Source organism: Acanthochromis polyacanthus, chromosome 11 (genome assembly GCF_021347895.1).
Source record: "Acanthochromis polyacanthus isolate Apoly-LR-REF ecotype Palm Island chromosome 11, KAUST_Apoly_ChrSc, whole genome shotgun sequence".
NCBI classification, from domain to species: Eukaryota; Metazoa; Chordata; class Actinopteri; family Pomacentridae; genus Acanthochromis; species Acanthochromis polyacanthus.
In genome coordinates this window covers 29,377,047-29,397,140 of record NC_067123.1, presented here as the reverse complement: position 1 = coordinate 29,397,140, position 20,094 = coordinate 29,377,047, and the positions used below count along the sequence as shown (strand labels likewise).

General features: G+C 40.1%; 2 protein-coding genes across 3 annotated transcripts in view; one reads left to right on the top strand and one right to left on the bottom strand.

The window, feature by feature from the left end:
* Nucleotides 1–11,918: 11,918 nt before the first annotated feature.
* Nucleotides 11,919–15,968, bottom strand: sla1a (Src like adaptor 1a). Its single transcript, XM_022202831.2, has 8 exons — nt 15,805–15,968; nt 15,271–15,367; nt 14,810–14,909; nt 14,527–14,613; nt 14,231–14,334; nt 13,298–13,429; nt 12,783–12,912; nt 11,919–12,520 (listed from the first exon to the last, which is right to left on the bottom strand). The coding sequence occupies exons 2-8, from the start codon at nt 15,350–15,352 to the stop codon at nt 12,319–12,321; spliced, it is 837 nt and encodes a 278-aa protein (XP_022058523.1). The 5' UTR covers nt 15,353–15,367; nt 15,805–15,968; the 3' UTR covers nt 11,919–12,318.
* Nucleotides 12,798–20,094, top strand: part of ccn4a (cellular communication network factor 4a) — a 34,770-nt gene continuing 27,473 nt past the window's right edge. The window contains exon 1 of one of the 2 annotated variants that reach the window (XM_022202830.2): nt 12,798–12,881. The gene's annotated coding sequence lies outside the window, so the exon portion shown is untranslated. The remainder of the gene's footprint in view (nt 12,882–20,094) is intronic. The other variant, XM_051955316.1, reaches the window with a different exon arrangement.

Below are 20,094 nucleotides of genomic sequence, written 5' to 3'. Positions count from 1 at the left end.
CATGTGACCCAAAGACTCCAAATCTATTTGGGATTATAGTATGAAACAGAATGATCAAGACACAGCACTTTTTATACAGTAAATATTAGCATTTTAGCTCAATAGCTCTCAGGTCATGTGACGTATTGACCCCAAACTAATGCAGAATGATAGTGCTACTAAGTATGGTCAACATACGCCAATTTATATTTGATTTTAGGACATAATTGATTTTTAACAGTTTTTTTTACAGTAAATATTAGCATTTTAGCTCAATAGCTCTCAGGTCATGTGACGTATTGACCCCAAACTAATGCAGAATGATAGTGCTACTAAAGATGGTCAACATACGCCAATTTATATTTGATTTTAGGACATTATTGATTTTTAACAGTTTTTTGACAGTAAATATTAGCTTTATTGCTCAATAGCTCTCAGGTCATGTTATCTATTGACCCCAAACTAATGCAGAATGATAGTGCTACTAAGGATGGTCAACATACGCCAATTGATATTTGATTTCTGGTCTTTATTGATTTTTAACAGTTTTTTTACAGTAAATATTAGCATTTTAGCTCAATAGCTCTCAGGTCATGTTACCTATTGACCCCAAACCAGTGCAGAATGATAGTGCTACTAAGGATGGTCAACATACGCCAATTTATATTTGATTTTAGGACATAATTGATTTTTAACAGTTTTTTTACAGTAAATATTAGCATTTTAGCTCAATAGCTCTCAGGTCATGTGACGTATTGACCCCAAACCAGTGCAGAATGATAGTGCTACTAAGGATGGTCAACATACGGCAATTTATATTTGATTTCTGGTCTTTATTGATTTTTAACAGTTTTTTACAGTAAATTTTAGCATTTTAGCTCAATAGCTCTCAGGTCATGTGATGTATTGACCCCAAACTAATGCAGAATGATAGTGCTACTAAGTATGGTCAACATACGGCAATTTATATTTGATTTTAGGACATAATTGATTTTTAACAGTTTTTTTACAGTAAATATTAGCATTTTAGCTCAATAGCTCTCAGGTCATGTGACTTATTGACCCCAAACCAGTGCAGAGTCATAGTGCTACTAAAGATGGTCAACATACGGCAATTTATATTTGATTTCTGGTCTTTATTGATTTTTAACAGTTTTTTTACAGTAAATATTAGCTTTTTTGCTCAATAGCTCTCAGGTCATGTGACGTATTGACCCCAAACTAATGCAGAATGATAGTGCTACTAAGTATGGTCAACATACGGCAATTTATATTTGATTTTAGGACATAATTGATTTTTAACAGTTTTTTTACAGTAAATATTAGCATTTTAGCTCAATAGCTCTCAGGTCATGTGACTTATTGACCCCAAACCAGTGCAGAGTCATAGTGCTACTAAAGATGGTCAACATACGGCAATTTATATTTGATTTCTGGTCTTTATTGATTTTTAACAGTTTTTTTACAGTAAATATTAGCTTTTTTGCTCAATAGCTCTCAGGTCATGTGACGTATTGACCCCAAACTAATGCAGAATGATAGTGCTACTAAGGATGGTCAACATACGGCAATTTATATTTAATTTCTGGTCTTTATTGATTTTTAACAGTTTTTTTTACAGTAAATATTAGCTTTTTTGCTCAATAGCTCTCAGGTCATGTGACGTATTGACCCCAAACTAATGCAGAATGATAGTGCTACTAAGGATGGTCAACATACGGCAATTTATATTTAATTTCTGGTCTTTATTGATTTTTAACAGTTTTTTTACAGTAAATATTAGCTTTTTTGCTCAATAGCTCTCAGGTCATGTGACATATTGACCCCAAACTAATGCAGAATGATAGTGCTACTAAGGATGGTCAACATACGGCAATTTATATTTAATTTCTGGTCTTTATTGATTTTTAACATTTTTTTTTTACAGTAAATATTAGCATTTTAGCTCAATAGCTCTCAGGTCATGTGACTAATTGACCCCAAACTAATGCAGAATCACAATGCTACCTTACCTGGTCAGCATACGCCAAAGAAGAAGAAATAGTTTGGCTTAAAAGATTTTAAAGCAAAAAATTAAACATTTTTTAATGTAAATATCAGCATGTCTTCTCATTTCGGTCCAGATCATGTGACTTTTCGACTGAGGTTTATTTCATTATCACACTAATAGATCACTGGGATGACACACATCACTTTTTATTTGAATTCACAATTTTTAAGACAGACAGACAGACAGACAGATAGATAAACAAGTTTTCAGCTTCTTATACTTCAAGCTATTTATTTAGTGTAAATATTAGCCGTACAATTCGATAGTTAACAGTTAAGCTGAGTCAGTTACTTAAAACATCCCTGTATAATACATCTGTGAATGCAGCGCTTTATTTTTTAAACCGGAAATAGTTGATGCACGGTCGTGCATTTACCGTAAGCTGACGATAAGAGCGCACTGAAAATGTAGGAGCGGCTGGCTTGACTACGGAGAAACGAGAGGCGGCTGGCTTGACCGCAGTGTTTGTTGGACAGATAAACTCAGATTTGGAACATTTTAACTGTGGTGAATTTTCCTGATTATGGATTTTGTCCAAAGTTTCGACTGATATATTCCGGATTTCTCTTGCTCAAGGTTGCATTTTAAGCAGGCAAAGCAGACAGACGTCTCAATGCTCAAAAAAGCTTTTTTTATGGTGAGATATTTGATATGTGACAATCCATCATTGCAAATTTGTTTGGCAACATCAACACCCGATTTGATGAGAGCCTTAAGTGGAATTCCTGAATTACTACAGATCAGCCTGTCTTGTAGAGGGACCCACTGGCCAAAACATTTCTGATTTGTTTTAAAATTACTTAAATGGTTGGACCTAAACCTTATTTTTTAATATTACCCCATTGCAGATTAATCCCACCATTCTGTTGTAAACTGAGGTGCAACTTCACCACTGCGAAACAGAATGATTTTTCACCTTGTCCACTAGATGTCAGACTGCTGCAAACAACCAGAGTACACTACAATGTTAACGCAGTTTAACCCTACACATGAAAACTCCTTATCGCAATTCATTTAAGCAAAAGCATCAGCAATATTTTTATCAACAGCTAAATGTTGTCATATTCAGTTTGGGTACAATCATCTTTATGTAAACCAGTCCAACAGGCAATATAGGACAATTGCTATGTCGGCTCACAGAGTCAGTTTTGTGCCATCTGTTCAATTTCTACACTTTGACCCGTGTGCCATTTTCCCTTTCACTCAGCACTAATGATTCTCACAGATGCCAGATCAACATATAAGCATGTTGACTCTGTGGGAGAGAATGGATGCAGGAAAGTTCCCCTCCCTGGATCTGACAAATAGCCCCTCTTGGACCTCGACTAAACACATACCGAACATATCTGGCATGATATGCTGCTTGTACACCGTGGACACTGCTGAGGGGAACATTTTTTGCGGGACGGGCATCGGCACGAGGCGGATTGAATAATGATGACTTCATCCTGGTCGCATAATTGAGAGAAAGAAAAAGCCGAGGAGACTCGGCTGACGATTGGTTTCGCAATGAGTTTTCCATTTATCTGCTCACCACTACCAAGACTTGGAAAGTTTTGCTGTCAGGACCCATCGTAATGAGTTTTTCCATTACTCCTCCGTCTGTGGTGGGCTGCAGTGTGCAATTAATTCAGAGATGAGACACAAAACCATTGTGGAAACAGTGGACACAAAGGGAGTGTGCCACAGATAGGCACTGTTGCATCTCACTCAAAATATGGTCATGCACAATGAAAAGGGTGTGCTTCATATAATTTAACGGCTTTATTTATGACCCAACAATGCTTGCAGCAAACTATATTTGTAACAGTAGCTGCTGTTATTATTAGAGCAACAAGTCGAAATCACATTTTCGATCAGGTCTTCTGTCAGAACAGATCAAGGAGATGTGTGACAGCTTCTGATTTCAAATTGTGTCAGAGGTTAAAAAGATCCATATGTTCTGTTAACAAGCAGGAGACCTTGCAGGATGTTTGCATGAGTGTGTGTGTGTGCATCTGTTCATCAGTCTGCTCATTGCCTGTATGTAATCTGTCAGTCTGTGTACATTCTCAACCCTTTGCTACTTCTTCTTGGAACCGAACATCGCTCCGTCTCCCACTCTTTGAATTCGAGGTTCACTAGCTGGCTGTCAGACAGGCATCTCGAGTGGCTCCAGCTGCAAAAGCGTGTGTGTGTGTGTGTGTGTGTGTGTGTGTGTGTGTGTGTGTGTGTGTGTGTGTGTTGCACACTTAGCTCCACGTCAGCTACTGCTATAGCGAGCAGCCAGTCTTCTCTGGCCTGCTGTTTGTCTGTTTGGCTCCAGCGTGCTCTCCCTTTACATGGAAGTTATCCAGCATCCTGATAAGGGAAGTGCAGAGCCATGGCAAGGGGGAGGTGATGCTTGCGTGGCTTCTCTTTCTCCTTCTTTGCACTAAGTGAACATGCACACAGGGAATTGTTGCCTCTTGCCTCCCAATTAGCTGTTAGCAGATGAGATACTTGTGCATAGTGAGACAGATGGAGAGAAGCACTGCAAAGAAAGGGGTTACTTTCTTGTCTTGCAGATGAGGTGTCAGTACGACATGAAGCGGTTCGCTGTCGAGGAGAGGAATTTCATGCAACCCATCCTCACCCTCAGCATTTCAGCGTTTAATAAATGTCCAGGAAGACAGAGGGAATGCCGCAGTTAGAAATACTGCCTGTCTTTTTCCTGGAAAGCGACAAGGCTCACATCTGCATTTGCCATTAAGCAGCCATATGCTGCCAAAATGCACATTTAAAACCCGCTGGATTTATGGGTATGTATAGTCAACTTTGCTCAAATAAACGGGGAATTTTCATGTGAAGCGTTTTTTGCGAGGCTTTTTCTGTTGTCACATCAGAAGAGTTAGATTTTAGTGAGAGCGCATTTAACCCTTTTCCACTCCTGTTTATTTTGGAGTAGAAACATTTTAAATGGCATGTCAAATGAAAATGGCCGCAGCTTCTGCACCACTTATGCATGAATGGGGTGTTGATAGAAAGAAAACGCCCAGAGGTTTGTTGTGAAAGTGCGAGAAAACCTAAATGTGACACAGAGGCAGAGCAGTGGACCTTTGAAGTCAGCAAAGATTCAAGATTTTTGTCAACCTAAATTTAAAAAAAAAAGCTGTATTTTTCACTAGGAATAGTTTCTTAATTGAGTTACTTTCACCATTGAAATGCCGCAAAACCCGACTTATAGCAGTTATTGAGACTGAGGGCAGTGGGGTTTGGCTGCTCTTGTGCCAAATACAGAATAATTTTTATAAAAATCAAAGGCATTGTTGCAAAGATGACGACATCCTGAATCCTGTGGTCTATGTTGAGGAAAATGAAAGAGGGGAAAAACGAGAGGATGCAGGTGTTCTTAGGGAATTTATGGGCTTAATGCTCTAATGACAGGACTGATCAGCAATTATAGTGTCACCACCACAGGCAGATTTACCTTAATTCATCTGTCTACTTCATGGAAAGTTTAGATGGAAAAAGCAAAGCTAAGAAAGCTGTTAGCCAGCTGTCGGCGAACATGCTAACACGCGACACCTCAGAAACCCCACAGCTCCTTATCATTGTGTTCAATCTGGTTCTTGATTTGTGAGCTTCATAACTGTTGTGTCTGCAAACGAGTGCTATCGCTCTTATTAGCCGGTCCCACTTCACATGATTATTGCTGCAGCTCACTGTGTGGCAATCGGCAGCCAAAGGTGCAATCAATCATGTCAGAGCTGCTCTGTTATCCCTGGCCTTTCTCCAAGAGCAGCAAGGCCTCAGGCACTGAAAAATGTGAGTGTGTGTTTAGAATCAAACATGCGGTATTTCATCAGAGAACTGTTTCACATCAAGTGCTGCTCCCTTCTCTCAAGGTCGTAACAATAAATTTGACAGGATACAACAAATGAAATCACAGGAAAAAGATCAGACTGCGTGTTGAGCGAGTGATAACATTTTAACTGCGTCTTGTTTATGTTACAGGTGGATTTATCATTGCTGTGGCAACAACACAGACGTCTTGTTATTTTTCCTCGGACTTGTTACCCTTTTGTTCCACTGATGGGTTTTTAGCGCTGGCAATTTCACCAAACACAGAAGCAAGTGCAGATGAAAGTGTGAAGGAACAGTTAAATGCTCCTTCTCATGGAGAGTTGTTTCCAGTCTGTGCTGCTGCAGATATAAGATGTTATGTAACTTTTTTCCCCTCAAAAACTGGCTAACTATTCCTTTAAAGATGCAGCGGTTTGCACGAGGAGCGCAGTGATATTCAGAAAGTCTGTGACGTACACACCTGCATCTAATAAGAGAAAAGTCAGAGCAGTGTTTAAATATTTTAAATATGACTGTGGGATAGACGAGGATTAGGTGGGATCAGCTGTAGTTGCTCCTCCCAGAGCTAAAATGCTCTGTTGTGTTCTGTCAAAGCATTACAGCAGAAAAAAAAAAAAAGCTTGCCAAAAAGTTACCATCTGAGAGAGACGACGCTGATGGAGTTTTGGTTTGACTGCTGAAGTGTGAAAACGAGAAAGTGGTCAAAACTGTTCAACAGCTGACTGTCAGTTTAGGACCCGGTGATTTCCTTTTGTGCTGTATAAAGACAAACAATGACCTTTAGAGGATTTTTTTTTTGTCTAGTTTAAATGGTCACAAGCTACTTGATGAATAAATGCCTTTACAGTTATTAGTCTCGTCCCCAGCTTCTCCATCACATCAATCCCATCTTATTTTCTGCCTTCTTGACACGTTCCTCTGATACCCACAGTTTGACCTTATGCCCATCCATCTTTACTGCCCTCATTTTTGTTGTCATTTCGCCAACTATGACATGCTTCAGACTCATTCCTGACGCTAATTTATTCACAGCTGCCCTCCTGCTTGTCATTCTGCAGAGATAAATGGGGTTCAACAGGCGCTGAAGGCGATGGAGAGAGAGATCCTTGTGCACACATGAGGAATATTTTACAGGTATTAAGAGGTTTTCATCTTTGGATTCCTACCTACCTGCTAAAGCAGTAATTATTAGCAAGACTTCATGACAAACTGGAAGAGATTTTTGCATTTATAAAGTCAACAAATGGGTTTATTTGGGTTTGCCAGCAGTTGAAGTTTCAATTAGGAAAAGGGCCCTGCATAATCTCAGGTTGATTATTTATGAGATGCCACGTGCCAAACATCTGCAAGAAAATCTCCTCATGGAAAGTGAACTTTTCTCCAAGAGGAACTCTCCACCTCTTTTGTAGTCCGTTTTTATCCAAATATCTGTGCTTCCCAGAAGAACTCATTTATGCCTCCGCCTGACTGAAGCTTTCCAGGGCCAAATGGTTGTTTTCTTCCAAAATATTCTGTCAGGTCGTTCCCAGCTCAGACAGCCGGACACGCATTTCTCAGCATTTCATTAGGCTGTTAAGATGTGTTGTTTAGCTTTAATGCAGTGTTAGTTGGCTGTGAATGAAAAATAGCAGCACTATTATTAGTCTGGCTAATAGAGTAGTTGTTAGAAGCAAGCTAAAAAAAAATCCTTGAAACAGCACAGCATAGTCATACACTCACTACACCACTGTTTTATAGCGATTGTCACCATGTTTTCCTCACCTATTTTTTCCCTTTGCTGTTTTTAAGCATGTTACAGATGTGAAATTAGAACTTTATGAGCAGCACTGAACATTTTGCCACATTCTGTAGAATTTATGAGAAATGACTGAGAGAACGCGGGAGCAGACATAGATTCCTGTGAGATCACAAAAGGCCGCCTTGTTCCCTGGCAAAAGATGTGGACCTTTGGAGCGTTTTTTTTCTTCTTCTTTTTGCTTTGAATGTTCCGTTTTTGTTTGTTTTCCCCCGGCTCTCTGGACAGCCTTGGATTTGGTTGTGTGTATTGGCTTGGGCCCCTGGTTCAACATTAAATGTTCTCATCTGCTGCTTCTGAGGCAAACACTCAGCATTGTTGACAGTACTCTTCAGAAGATGTTATTCACAGGATTTGGCCAAAACTGTCACTTGGCAACCATTAGTTTGCATTTTTTTAAGGGTTTCTATTAAAATACATTATCTTTCGATCTCCATTCGTCGTATTAATGTCCGGCTTTAGAGCGAGATAGAAATCTAGACTCACTTCTGTTCTACACCTGCAGGAAGTGGTCAGAGTTAAAGTTAGAGTGAGACGTCATATTTTACAACAAATTAAGCTCAATGTACCAACAGCTCACAGTGTGAGGTTTTCTGGCAGGAAACGAGCACACTGGTATCTATTTGCACCATATATGACTTGAAAAACATGAAGACTAACTTAAAAGTGGATTTCCTATTTAAGAAAACCCCTAATCTTGATCTTCAGGACACTTTAAGGATGAGCTACATTTCCATGTGAGGAGAGCTCCAGTTTTAATTTAAAGCAGTGCATTCTTGATTAAGCAAAGGAAACATTTATCTGGATTTTTTTTTTTGCAGCTCACCACCGAGCATCCAGCGTTGAAGTGGTGATGTCAGAGGTTTGGACAGCTGGGCCTCGGAGCAGAGAGGAGGATGTGGTGAGATTAGAAGAGCCTGATAACCAGAAAACAGGCTGTAAGAGGAGGATTCATCTCTCCGTTTCTTAATTTCCTTCACTTATCCCTCCTTTCTCTCTGCGCCTTGATCCCAGTCCTAGAGACAGAGACACGGACAGGCCTCGACTCTTCTTCCTCTTCTTGTTTTCACTCAGGAAGTTAAAAAAAAAAAAAAACCTAGAGGCCAGAGTGCATTGTGGGAGTGTTTTTCTTGGTGCTGACATCCTCTGTAACATCAAACAAAAATCAAATAGAGAACAGCGGGCTTTGAATTTCTTTTGTTCATCTCAAAGTCATCCTGAACCCGGGGTTTTCTTGTAAGACAGCATGCACTGAGCGGGTATCTGGTTTTGTTCAGTTTGAGCTGTATTTCTTCTTCCGCTCGTCGCCTCACTGAGAGCCTTTGTTTTCGCCATGTACACACACAGATGTGTGATGATTGGCAGAGCGGCGGAGGATTGTCTTTCTTATCTGCATTGGTGTTACAGTAAATCCTCGAATGATTTCAGGGAAGAGTTGTTGTTTTATGTGCAATCTTCACCGGTGTGAATATGGATGAGCAGAGCGATCAGAGGGAGAGTTTGGTTTATTTTCAATAAAGCGGCCTCTGACGGATTCCCAGAACTTCGCCTTCATTCACATTCAGAGATGGACTTTGCTTCACCCTCACTGTTACACACATGTGACTAAAAGTGACAACAGACGCTGATTAACCGCGAATCCCCTCACAGCCTTGTGATGGTTTCGTCTCCCGTCTTTTCTAGACGGGTTGCACATGGAGAGGCAGCCTGACGTTGGGAGTGAGTAATGCTGACTGGACAGCAGCTCTGCGTGGTGCAGCAGTCGGCTACCAGATGTGTGTGTGTCTGCATCACTGATTGTTCCATTCAACACACACATCCTTTGACTTTAATCCATTCAGTTACTTGGGGATATTTTACGAGACTTTAAAACAAGCCAGCACCACGGTTTGATTCCTTTATTTAACAGAGAAGAAAGTGCTGAGCTTGTCTCAACTGGTCACACGCAGTTGGCTCGTAAATTTAATGAAAACAAATAAGTAAGGTTGGCAAGGTTGCGGCACATGTTATGGGGGATGTATACCAACTTCCTGAAAGTTGGCTTAGACAGCGTGGGTTTTCTGTAAATCCCCCCTCCCCCCCCCCCCCCCCCCCCGAGAAGTTTTGCATTCTCCTGCAACCTTTTTCTGCTCCTGACCTTTTTTTTTTTACCCCCTTGTCAAACATTTGAGTGTTTTCGAGCCATAAAGAGGTAAATTCATCCAATATGTCACATGCGTAGCAAAGATTAGAGAAAGTAAGCATAATGTAAGCATCATTTTGTGTTGTAATTTATCATTTTGCAACCCCTCATCTATTTTGTTGCCACATCTGGCCCCAGACCTCTGCTTTAAACAGACACGACTCCTGTGTCATCAGTACATGTAGTTCACTTGAACTTTTCCTCACTGACTGACTAACTGACGAGACTCTGTTCACATTCTCAGACGGATTTGTCACACTTTCTGACTCAAATGCACCAGTAATGGGTAGAAAACTATAGATAACAAGCAGAGACTGCATGAAAAGATAACAGCACATGCTTCTCTCTATTTTAACCCACAGTCTGAACTTTGGAGTCAGTGGTTAAAAAAGTTTAGGTCCAGCTGGTAAATACAGAAGAGGAAGCTGCGCGGGCACATCTATTTTTTAGCACAAATAATTCCACTGTAGTAGTGCTAGATCTTCCGTGTTTGCAGTTTAAGTCCTTATTAAATGGCGCGTTTTCTGACACCCCGTCATATGGCGACCAGAATTAGTGAGGCCGTCTCACAGGCGATAAAAGCCGCAGCTTAACAGAGGAAATTCAACAAGTATCTGCAGTTTGTCAGTGCGTTAATGTGGAAAGTTGAATTTAGGAACTCTCAGAACGTCTGCCCAATATAGGCAATGTAATATTTAAGGCTTGGAAAAAAAAAAGGGTCCTAAATTCTTAAAATTACTCACATCTTAAAGTGCAAATTGCACTGATGGTATGAACAATAACAGATCACGATGATTTGTTTAAAACTCCAGATCTTGTGGAAACTTATTTGCCAAAATACTAGAGGAAGAACTTAAACATTAACATCTGAATTTATGCGCAGTGGTCAAACTTAAATATATGTAAATTTCTCCGCTGTGGGGTTAATAAAGGTTTATTTTATAACTGAATTAATGGTCCGTGTCTCTAAATTACCAGTGAAGTTGCACTTTTAATTGTCCAATCAATCTGTGATTATTTCTTCTACCAACTAAACACCACATCATGTAAGATACAAGATTTTTTATTTTCTATTTTATGTCAACAGTGTATCAAATGACTGTATGAGAGGTGCTGCTCATACTGACAAACCAAGAATTGTCGCTCAGCTGTACCACTATACACTATCGGCCCAGCGCCAAATTGATGACAGACAAACATTAAATGACTGGTGCTGCTAAAGAACTTTAAACTCCATTCAGGAGTTAACAGAGTGCAAAAGAAGAGGGTGAATATTGACCCAGTCTTGTTTTTGTCTAGTTTTTTATTTTTTTAAACCAGTCACAATCATATTAGACTGAGCTAAATTTAAGAGTTTTGAACTAAATCAAGGGTGTAACACAACTGTTCCTGCACAACAGTGGTGGGAGAATTGTTTTGGTGGGACGTTTGTACATACTGAGGTGATTACTGACATTAAAATGTTTAATTCACTAGGAAAAAAAATAGCAAAGCTGCCGTAGTGCAGGATCCAAATGTTCAACAAAACTTAAAGCTTTCGGTGCGATAGACTGCAAGTCTGAAGGCTGCTGCTGTTGTTTCCTGTAGTGAAGGGGATTTTCAAAATGGTAATAGACAGCACAATCCACATCTGGGGAATCAGATTAATATTGAACTAACAATTATCAAGTAACTCCTTTTCCACCGACACGGAGCTTCATTTTGAGCCATTCCGAACATTTCAGCCGACATTAAATTGGTTTGGAATCTGGAAAGTTGTTTTCCCCAACCTAAAAGTTGTTATCCTCGACTGGTTCTGCTGTGCGTCGTGTAACACCCCCTATTAGTGACGCACCTTACGTTACAATGGCACCGAAGACACAGGCTGGTTCCCGAGATAGCACCGAGCTATTATAATCCTGAACAGACCTGCTGTGGAAGCCAGAGTTAATTTGATTTGAAAAAGGGATAAGAGGAGTCCACATTTCAATAATGTGCCCCTCCAAATCTACTTGTAAATGGATGCGTTTGCTGACACATTCATCATATCAACTTAATAAGGTGAAAATTCATCAGCGTAGGAGCCAAAGAAAAACAACTGATGCAGGTTTGAGTTCATGTCACTATATGGTCAATCTAGCATTCAGCATTTTTTCACACAGAAAATAGTTTGAAAATCACTAACGCTCATATACACATTAATACTACCCAGCAACATCCATAGCATTCAAGTCTCTTACTTTACTGTCATAATGCCAGGCTTTGTTGTCTGGCCCTGTGTGTAGCAAACACTTCACAGTTTAATTGCACTGTCATCCAGTTCAACTCCTCATTGTTCGTTCTCATAATCCGAGTCATCATGTACATGGTTGTTCCATTTGCATTACTGTTAAAATCCTTCAAAGTGCTAGAAACTATCACACTTCGATGCTTGGGATACGACCCTCAGACGTCCTCTTATGGCCTCATCTTGAAGGTATTTCAGTCTTTCAAGCCTCCCTGCTGTCTCTAGAAGTCATCTTCATAGCCAGAGGCTGGGAGGCCATTTTCAGGAAGGGCGTACACAGATTTACTTTTCTTCTTCCTGTTATCTGCTTTTGTCTGTGCAGCATCTTGATCTCCGGAGAAGGACAGGTAGGCTGCGATGCTGTTCCTGACTCCGTAGCTCACCATGTTCTCGCTGCAGCTGTCTGTGCTGACCAGCTGTTTCCTGCAGAGAGCAAGGATGAAGACATAAATCATCACCAACAATTTTTGCCAGCTTTTTAAAAAATCCTCCTCCTTGAGTTTATATTTTACAGAAAAAGATTTTGATGAAAGCTTGATTATTTCAGCCATTTTTAATGATGTGGCTCCAATCTAAATCTACTTCCTGTTTTCGCACTTTTAATTTTCTGACACTTCCTAGTGTTCCTCTTGCACTGTCATCCTGATCTGAGTAAAGCTGCTAAATATGATTTCATTTTCTGTACCTGTCTACTTTGTTCCAGTCAAAGTTGCGTCGCATGACTACAGGTGGAGCCGCTGGACTTGCGTCTGGTGGCTGAGTTGTGCCCGACAGACATGGAGAGGTAAGCGCACAGCATAAACCATCTGCAGAGTCTGACGAGGCAAAGATACGGGAAGTAAAATAGCAGCTCTCGTTATTACAAACAAACACCAGTTGCATAGTTTGCATTAACCACTGCCACACTCGACTGATCAAGCAAACACACAAATTAGACTTGTTAAACAGACTGGTTGGAGATCAAACGTATTTCAGCGCCTCTACGATAAACACCAGCACTTTTGTCATTATGTATAGGCACCAGCGGTCACCATCAATCATGTTGCATCTCACTTCCTGTTTTGTTCTAAAAAAGTTCCATCAGTGCAGGAAATGTATTAAAGTTACTGATAAGAAATGCTTCTATGTTTAGAACATGAAGAGTAATTTTGGTTATTTAAGGGCATGTGATTGCACAAGTCTGTTTGTGCATCAACCCACCAGAATAATGATTGATCATATCTTCCAAGCACTGGAAAGTGAGCCGTGGTGAGATGTAGTACCAGCTGTTATCCAATCTGAAGATGCGATAGTGCTTTACACTTCTGTGCTTCACCGACAGCGAATATTGACCTGAGGATATGAAACACATCGTATACTTATTAACAGGTTTTCACGTTGGCCATTCTCGAAAATAAGCTCCTAATGGTATCAGCATGAGAGTGTCAACAGCTAATGATCCGAGCATATTCAAAATGCTGGAAAAAAGCAAAAGCAGAAGTAAAAGTAACAGCTCTGGTGCAATCTGATTGCTTAATCACTCTAAATTATTATTGCATCATGACTGAATTAAGGTTGAAGATCAAAATAGCATCACACGGAATTTGCCACAAGAGACTCCACTAACAAGTATTTCCTCTAATACGTGTCTTTATTGGAACAGTTTGTAGCTTAGAGAAATATACTTGTTTGTGTTCTTTTTGAGAGTTTGATGAGAAAATCAAGTCATGTCCCTCTATTGAGTACAAATTCACAGCCAAGAGATGTTTGGATTTGCTTAGTTCAACAGCCTTTGGCCTTCTGAACCCAAATAGCGGTGAGCTGTTTCCTCCTGAATCTTACATTTATGCTTCGCTAAGCTGAGCAGCTGCTCGTGTGACATTGTTGATCCAGTTCTGTAAATTTCAGCGAAATAAATAAGTCTTTAACTGCTGTAAATAATCTCTGTAAAATATATTTAAAGCACTCAAGTCAGAATCTTCTTTTTCACGATTTGGATCTGAGCAGATCTGGTCTATGCTGCTCATTTAACACCATCCTGATCTCTTCTTGGTACGTTGCTTAGAATCTTGAGAAGCATTTAATTTCTCTGACAGAGACTCTACACTCTAAACTTTACATTAAACAACCTAAGTGAGCAGTGCCTGTCCTCACCTCTCTCTCTGCTGCTCTCACGCACCAGGAACGAGCCGACTCTGTTCGCCGGTAGGAGAAGCAGCTCTTCAGCTTTCTGCCTCTCCACTCCCTCAAACAGCCACCTGACAGAACAGAAAATACAGTTTAAGTTGAGATTAAATACTCGTAGAAACTGCAATGTAAACGCATATCAATTCTATTTAAACTAACAAAAACCTTGAAATCAACACATAAACACATGGCCAATACCTTGTGTTACTAACATTTCAATTTTATAACAGAGGGATTACAGAGTAAAAAGTCTTTTTACTTACCCATGGTATACTTTAGCCACATGACTGTTTGGTATGTAGTTTTCCTTCCCTGTTTGAAAAGAGCGAACTCTCCACCAGTACGCCTCCCTAACCACCAAACGGAGACAAAGCGGAATTAAAAACTGACCTTTTGTGTGACCACTTCTCTGTTGTTCAAACTTGGAACATCGCGATGCAAAATGACCTTTCAGTCTTTGTCATCTCACAGTTATTTGTAAGCTTCCAAATGCCCGTCTGATTTAAAAAACTTGCTTTAGTCGAAAATGCATGAGCAAGATCGTACTTTGCAACGACTCGGAGCTTCTCTCCTATTCTATAAATCGGCTCGCTGACTTCAGGAGACGGGTAGTCCATCAGCACCACCACCATGTCATCTTCTGAACCTGGCAAGAACAATATTTATGACACTTATAAACACAGCTACATAGTAATGAACAGACATCATGATTTGGATAAAACATCTAAGACTAGGCCTGAGGCAGAAATGACTGTTCTGCATATTATTTTAAATTTGTTTGGGGTTAGCTCAGTGTCTTGTGACATTCAGATCTAGTCATATTATCATGTCCGTGCATATTGTAGCATGCAAATAACATCATTTCTGGTTTTCAATTGCACATTTTTGTTGCATACAGTGCAGAACAGTCGTTGACAGCACTGGAGAAAAATATCACTCTGCATCCTTAAAACACCCTTTAATGACAAAACAGCCGATGCTATTTAGAAGTTGGAAAGACATCTCACCTTTCACAGAGCTGTCCAGGTTGTCGGTGCTGCCCTTATTCCCTGTGCTCACACCTCGCATCATGTTCCCCATCCTCCACATGGACCACGCTCCAGCCTGATGTCAGGACAAAAAGCAAATACCAATCTGTAGCTTTATAACACTAAGCTTCTTTCTGCCGCTGCGTCGAGAAGTTTGTGCCGTCCTATAAGCTGAACATCGAGCTATCTCATCTGACAGCTCATTGCAGAATGGGGAAGCTGAGGCTTGATGCTATCGGAGTTCATTTTCCATTGTAGCATCTCACTTTGTGTACCGACAACTAACAGTGACCGAGTGAATTCATGCATTGCAAAAACCTGTTACAAAACTGCAATTTGTATGACATAATTTGAATCATGATTAATCAAAAATACGTCTGTTTGAATCCATTTCAACAGACCCTGCGTATGTGATGTGTATTCCAAAGTTACATCACAGAGTGTTCAGTTGGTCAGAATGGAGAAATAAGGGTTTTGTCTGTACAGAAGATTTGGCAAACTGCCGCCACCAACCTGTAGAATCTGCAGCACGTCACCTCTGATGGCATCAAGTGCGGTGGGAGAGATGTTGGTCCAAACAGGGCATGATGGCAGCAGCAGACTCACTACAGATGTGCCATGTTCACACGAGCTTACTGGAATGACATGTCACAGAGTGTGGTGACAGCTCTGCATCTGACTGCAAGCTCACTTCCTGTAAATGAAATGAGGAAGAAGGCAGGCAAAAGTGTTATTGAGACACAGTGAGTGAGTGAAAAACAGTCGCCCTGATGGTGTTATTTCGAGCAACTGAAAGCTCTATTATAAACACGTGTTGTTTTGGTTGATCTTCATAGTATAGATATTTTCATACTATGATTTAAATACTTTCCAACAATGAAGTTGAGCTCTTCACATGAGTGTGTTTTTACCAATATGTCAAACAGTTCCAATAATCACTCAAAAAAATCAATAAAAACTAATAATATCAATTTAAATCATGAGTTGTAGCTCTATAGTAGAATAAAAATAAATATAAGTGAAGTTATTCCTGCAGCTTCAGTAAGTAAATTGAGAGCAACAGTGCTCTGACAACTCATTGGTCAGTAAAGTCAGTCTTCTCTACACTCTGAATTATTGTATTATGCACACTACCGTTCAAAAGTTTGGGATCATCCAGGCAATTTCATGCTTCCCATGAAAACTCACACTTTCATTCATGTGCTAACAGAATTGAACATGGGTTTTCTAATCATCAATTAGCCTTTCAGCACGATTAACTAACACAATGTAGCATTAGAACACAGGAGTGATGGCTGCTGGAAATGTTCCTCTGCACCCCTATGGAGATATTCCATTAAAAATTTCCAGCTAGAATAGTCTAGACTGTTCTTGATTAATTTAATGTTATCGTCATTGAAAAAAAAAAGTTTTTCTTTCAAAAACAAGGACATTTCTAAGTGACCCCAAACTTTTGAACAGTACTGCATGTAAGTATCTCAGCAGTTTCTTTAATACAGTAAAGCAAAAGTGAATTCCTTTTTCTCACAAGCCATCAGGGAGAATGCAGAAAAAGTAAAGTACATATATAGGATAAAGTATGAAATGTTCTTCTTGTGTGGCCGACCTCAGGAAGTCTGTATTTACCAGTTTTCATATTTAGGGTTTTAGCTGAAACTCTGCCTCTGTGGTTGCACAGAAATGTGTCATACGTACCCTGACAGTTCAGAATAATATCAGAAAAAAAGGCCTCCCACAATAACACAGATGAACTCAAATTAAGTTCAAATTCAGTTTCACTTCTGTCACCCAACTACTTAGCACTGACTGTATGGACTTTGTAGGTTCTGTTTTCCTATCGGCGTATACCTGCAACGCTCTGAGGATATTTGTGTGTTGTTTTGTTGTCTCGCTGTGCGCCACAGTCAGAGGAGAGGTTGTAGTTGAAGGTGTGATGATGTCAACATATCAGTGTACTGCAGTCTTCAGACAACAATTATTAGATAGTCTTCTGAATGCTACTTTTTCTGGTGTATCGTGCCATCTCATGGCAGCAGGTATCAATTCCATCTGCAGATTCTGGGATACCAAAGCTACCTCTTCTGTTCATGATAATAGAGCCCTGTATACACACGTGGACAAAATTGTTGGTACCCCTCAGTTAAAGAAGGAAAAACCCACAATTCTCACTGAAATCACTTGAAACTCACAAAAGTAACAATAAATAAAAATTTATTGAAAATTAAATCATCAAAATCAGCCATCACTTTTGAATTGTTGATTAACATAATTATTTAAAAAAACAAACTAATGAAATAGGGCTGGACAAAAATGATGGTACCCATAACTTAATATTTTGTTGCACAACCTTTTGAGGCAATCACTGCAATTAAACGATTTCTGTATTTGTCAATGAGCGTTCTGCAGCTGTCAACAGGTATTTTGGCCCACTCCTCATGAGCAAACAGCTCCAGTTGTCTCAGGTTTGATGGGTGTCTTCTCCAAATGGCATGTTTCAGCTCCTTCCACATATGTTCAATGGGATTCAGATCTGGGCTCATAGAAGGCCACTTTAGAATAGTCCAACGCTTTTCTCTCAGCCATTCTTGGGTGTTTTTGGCTGTGTGTTTTGGATGGTTGTCCTGTTGGAAGACCCATGACCTGCGACTGAGACCAAGCTTTCTGACACTAGGCAGCACATTTCTCTCCAGAATGCCTTGATAGTCTTCAGATTTCATCGTACCTTGCACACTTTCAAGACACCCTGTGCCAGATGCAGCAAAGCAGCCCCAAAACATTACTGAGCCTCCTCCATGTTTCACCGTAGGGACAGTGTTCTTTTCTTCGTATGCTTGGTTTTTGAGTCTATGAACATAGAGTTGATGTGCCTTACCAAAAAGCTCCAGTTTGGTCTCATCTGTCCAAAGGACATTCTCCCAGAAGCTTTGTGGCTTGTCAACATGCATTTTTGCAAATTCCAGTCTGGCTTTTTTATGAGTTTTTTTCAGCAGTGGTGTCCTCCTTGGTCGTCTCCCATGAAGTCCACTTTGGCTCAAACAACGACGAATGGTGCGATCTGACACTGATGTACCTTGGCCTTGGAGTTCACCTTTAATTTCTTTGGAGGTTGCTCTGGGCTCTTTGGATACAATTCCAACGATCCGTCTCTTCAATTTGTCATCAATTTTCCTCTTGCGGCCACGTCCAGGGAGGTTGGCTACTGTCCCGTGGGTCTTGAACTTCTGAATAATATGAGCCACTGTTGTCACAGGAACTTCAAGCTGTTTAGAGATGGTCTTATAGCCTTTACCTTTAAGATGTTTGTCTATAATTTTTTTTCGGATGTCCTGGGACAATTCTCTCCTTCGCTTTCTGTTGTCCATGTTCAGTGTGGTACACACCTTTTCACCAAACAGCAGGGTGACTACTTGTCTCCCTTTAAATAGGCAGACTGACCGATTATGAGTTTGGAAACACCTGTGATGTCAATTAAATGACACACCTGAGTTAATCATGTCACTCTGGTCAAATAGTTTTCAATCTTTTATAGAGGTACCATCATTTTTGTCCAGGCCTGTTTCATTAGTTTGTTTTTTTTAAATAATTATGTTAATCAACAATTCAAAAGTAATGGCTGTTTTTGATTATTTAATTTTCAATAAATTTTTATTTATTGTTACTTTTGTGAGTTTCAAGTGATTTCAGTGAGAATTGTGGGTTTTTCCTTCTTTAACTGAGGGGTACCAACAATTTTGTCCACGTGTGTATGTTCAGTTCTTTCTAATACACTAACACACACACATTGATCTCTCCTTATAGCTACACAAATATACCTATTTTTTATTTGAATCGCAGTATTGAGCTTTTATTCTGACAAACTATACACCTGTGAAGGATTTCTATCAAAATGTCAAAGTAGAACCCATTTATCGAGCTCAGCCCTCAGCCCTTACATAAGGATAGATTGAGTAGGCTATATCTAAACCCTCAGATCCCCAGTTGCATAACACTATTCCTCTGTGCCACATTTTATTATTCTCAGGACAACTTAGCTCACGTGTTTTCCGTATTAAAACCTGGATAATCCACTCCAGACTATTAGGCCTCGTTTTCTTGCCACCTTTTCTTTCTGAATCTGGGGCGGTGACGGAATAAGAACAGAAACGGAGACAGAGCAAGAGATCAGCCATTTAGGTTAAGTGGTGAAGTGAACTTAAGCAAAAAAAAAAAAAGGTGTGATGTAAACCTTTTTTTGAATCTGTGTCACAGTGGAATTTTTAAAGTTTTGGCACACGTCAGTTGTAGTCAGGAAAATCTGAACTGGCAGTTCCTTTTGCTGGCTTCCTGGTGTGTGTGTGTGTGTGTGTGTGTGTGTGTGTGTGTGTGTGTGTGTGTGTGTGTGTGTGTGTGTGTGTGTGTGTGTGTGTGTGTGTGTGTGTGTGAGGGGGAGAGTCAGTGCTGAGAGGTAAGTGTTCCTGAGAGGAAGGACACAAAGTCAGATGTCACATTATGTCTAAGCTGGACTGCAACTAAGCAGCATTTTGGGCTGAAACTACTTCTCTGTTGGGCGTGGATAAAAGTAGCAACTGTGGCTTGGTGGCTGGTGGCTGGTGGCTAGTGTCAAATGCCAGGACTCTAACTGTCGTGGTTGCGAGAAAGGAAGGAAGTCCTCATCAGCTTTAGGTGAAAATAAATACAAGGTCGACATGTAGCTTGTTCTGTCAGTGAAATTTGAAGCATTTTCTTTGGCCAGTTTTTCATCTTTACTCAGCTTCAAAATAGGATTTACTTTATTAGACGTTAGAGTATCTGTTATGTACTACA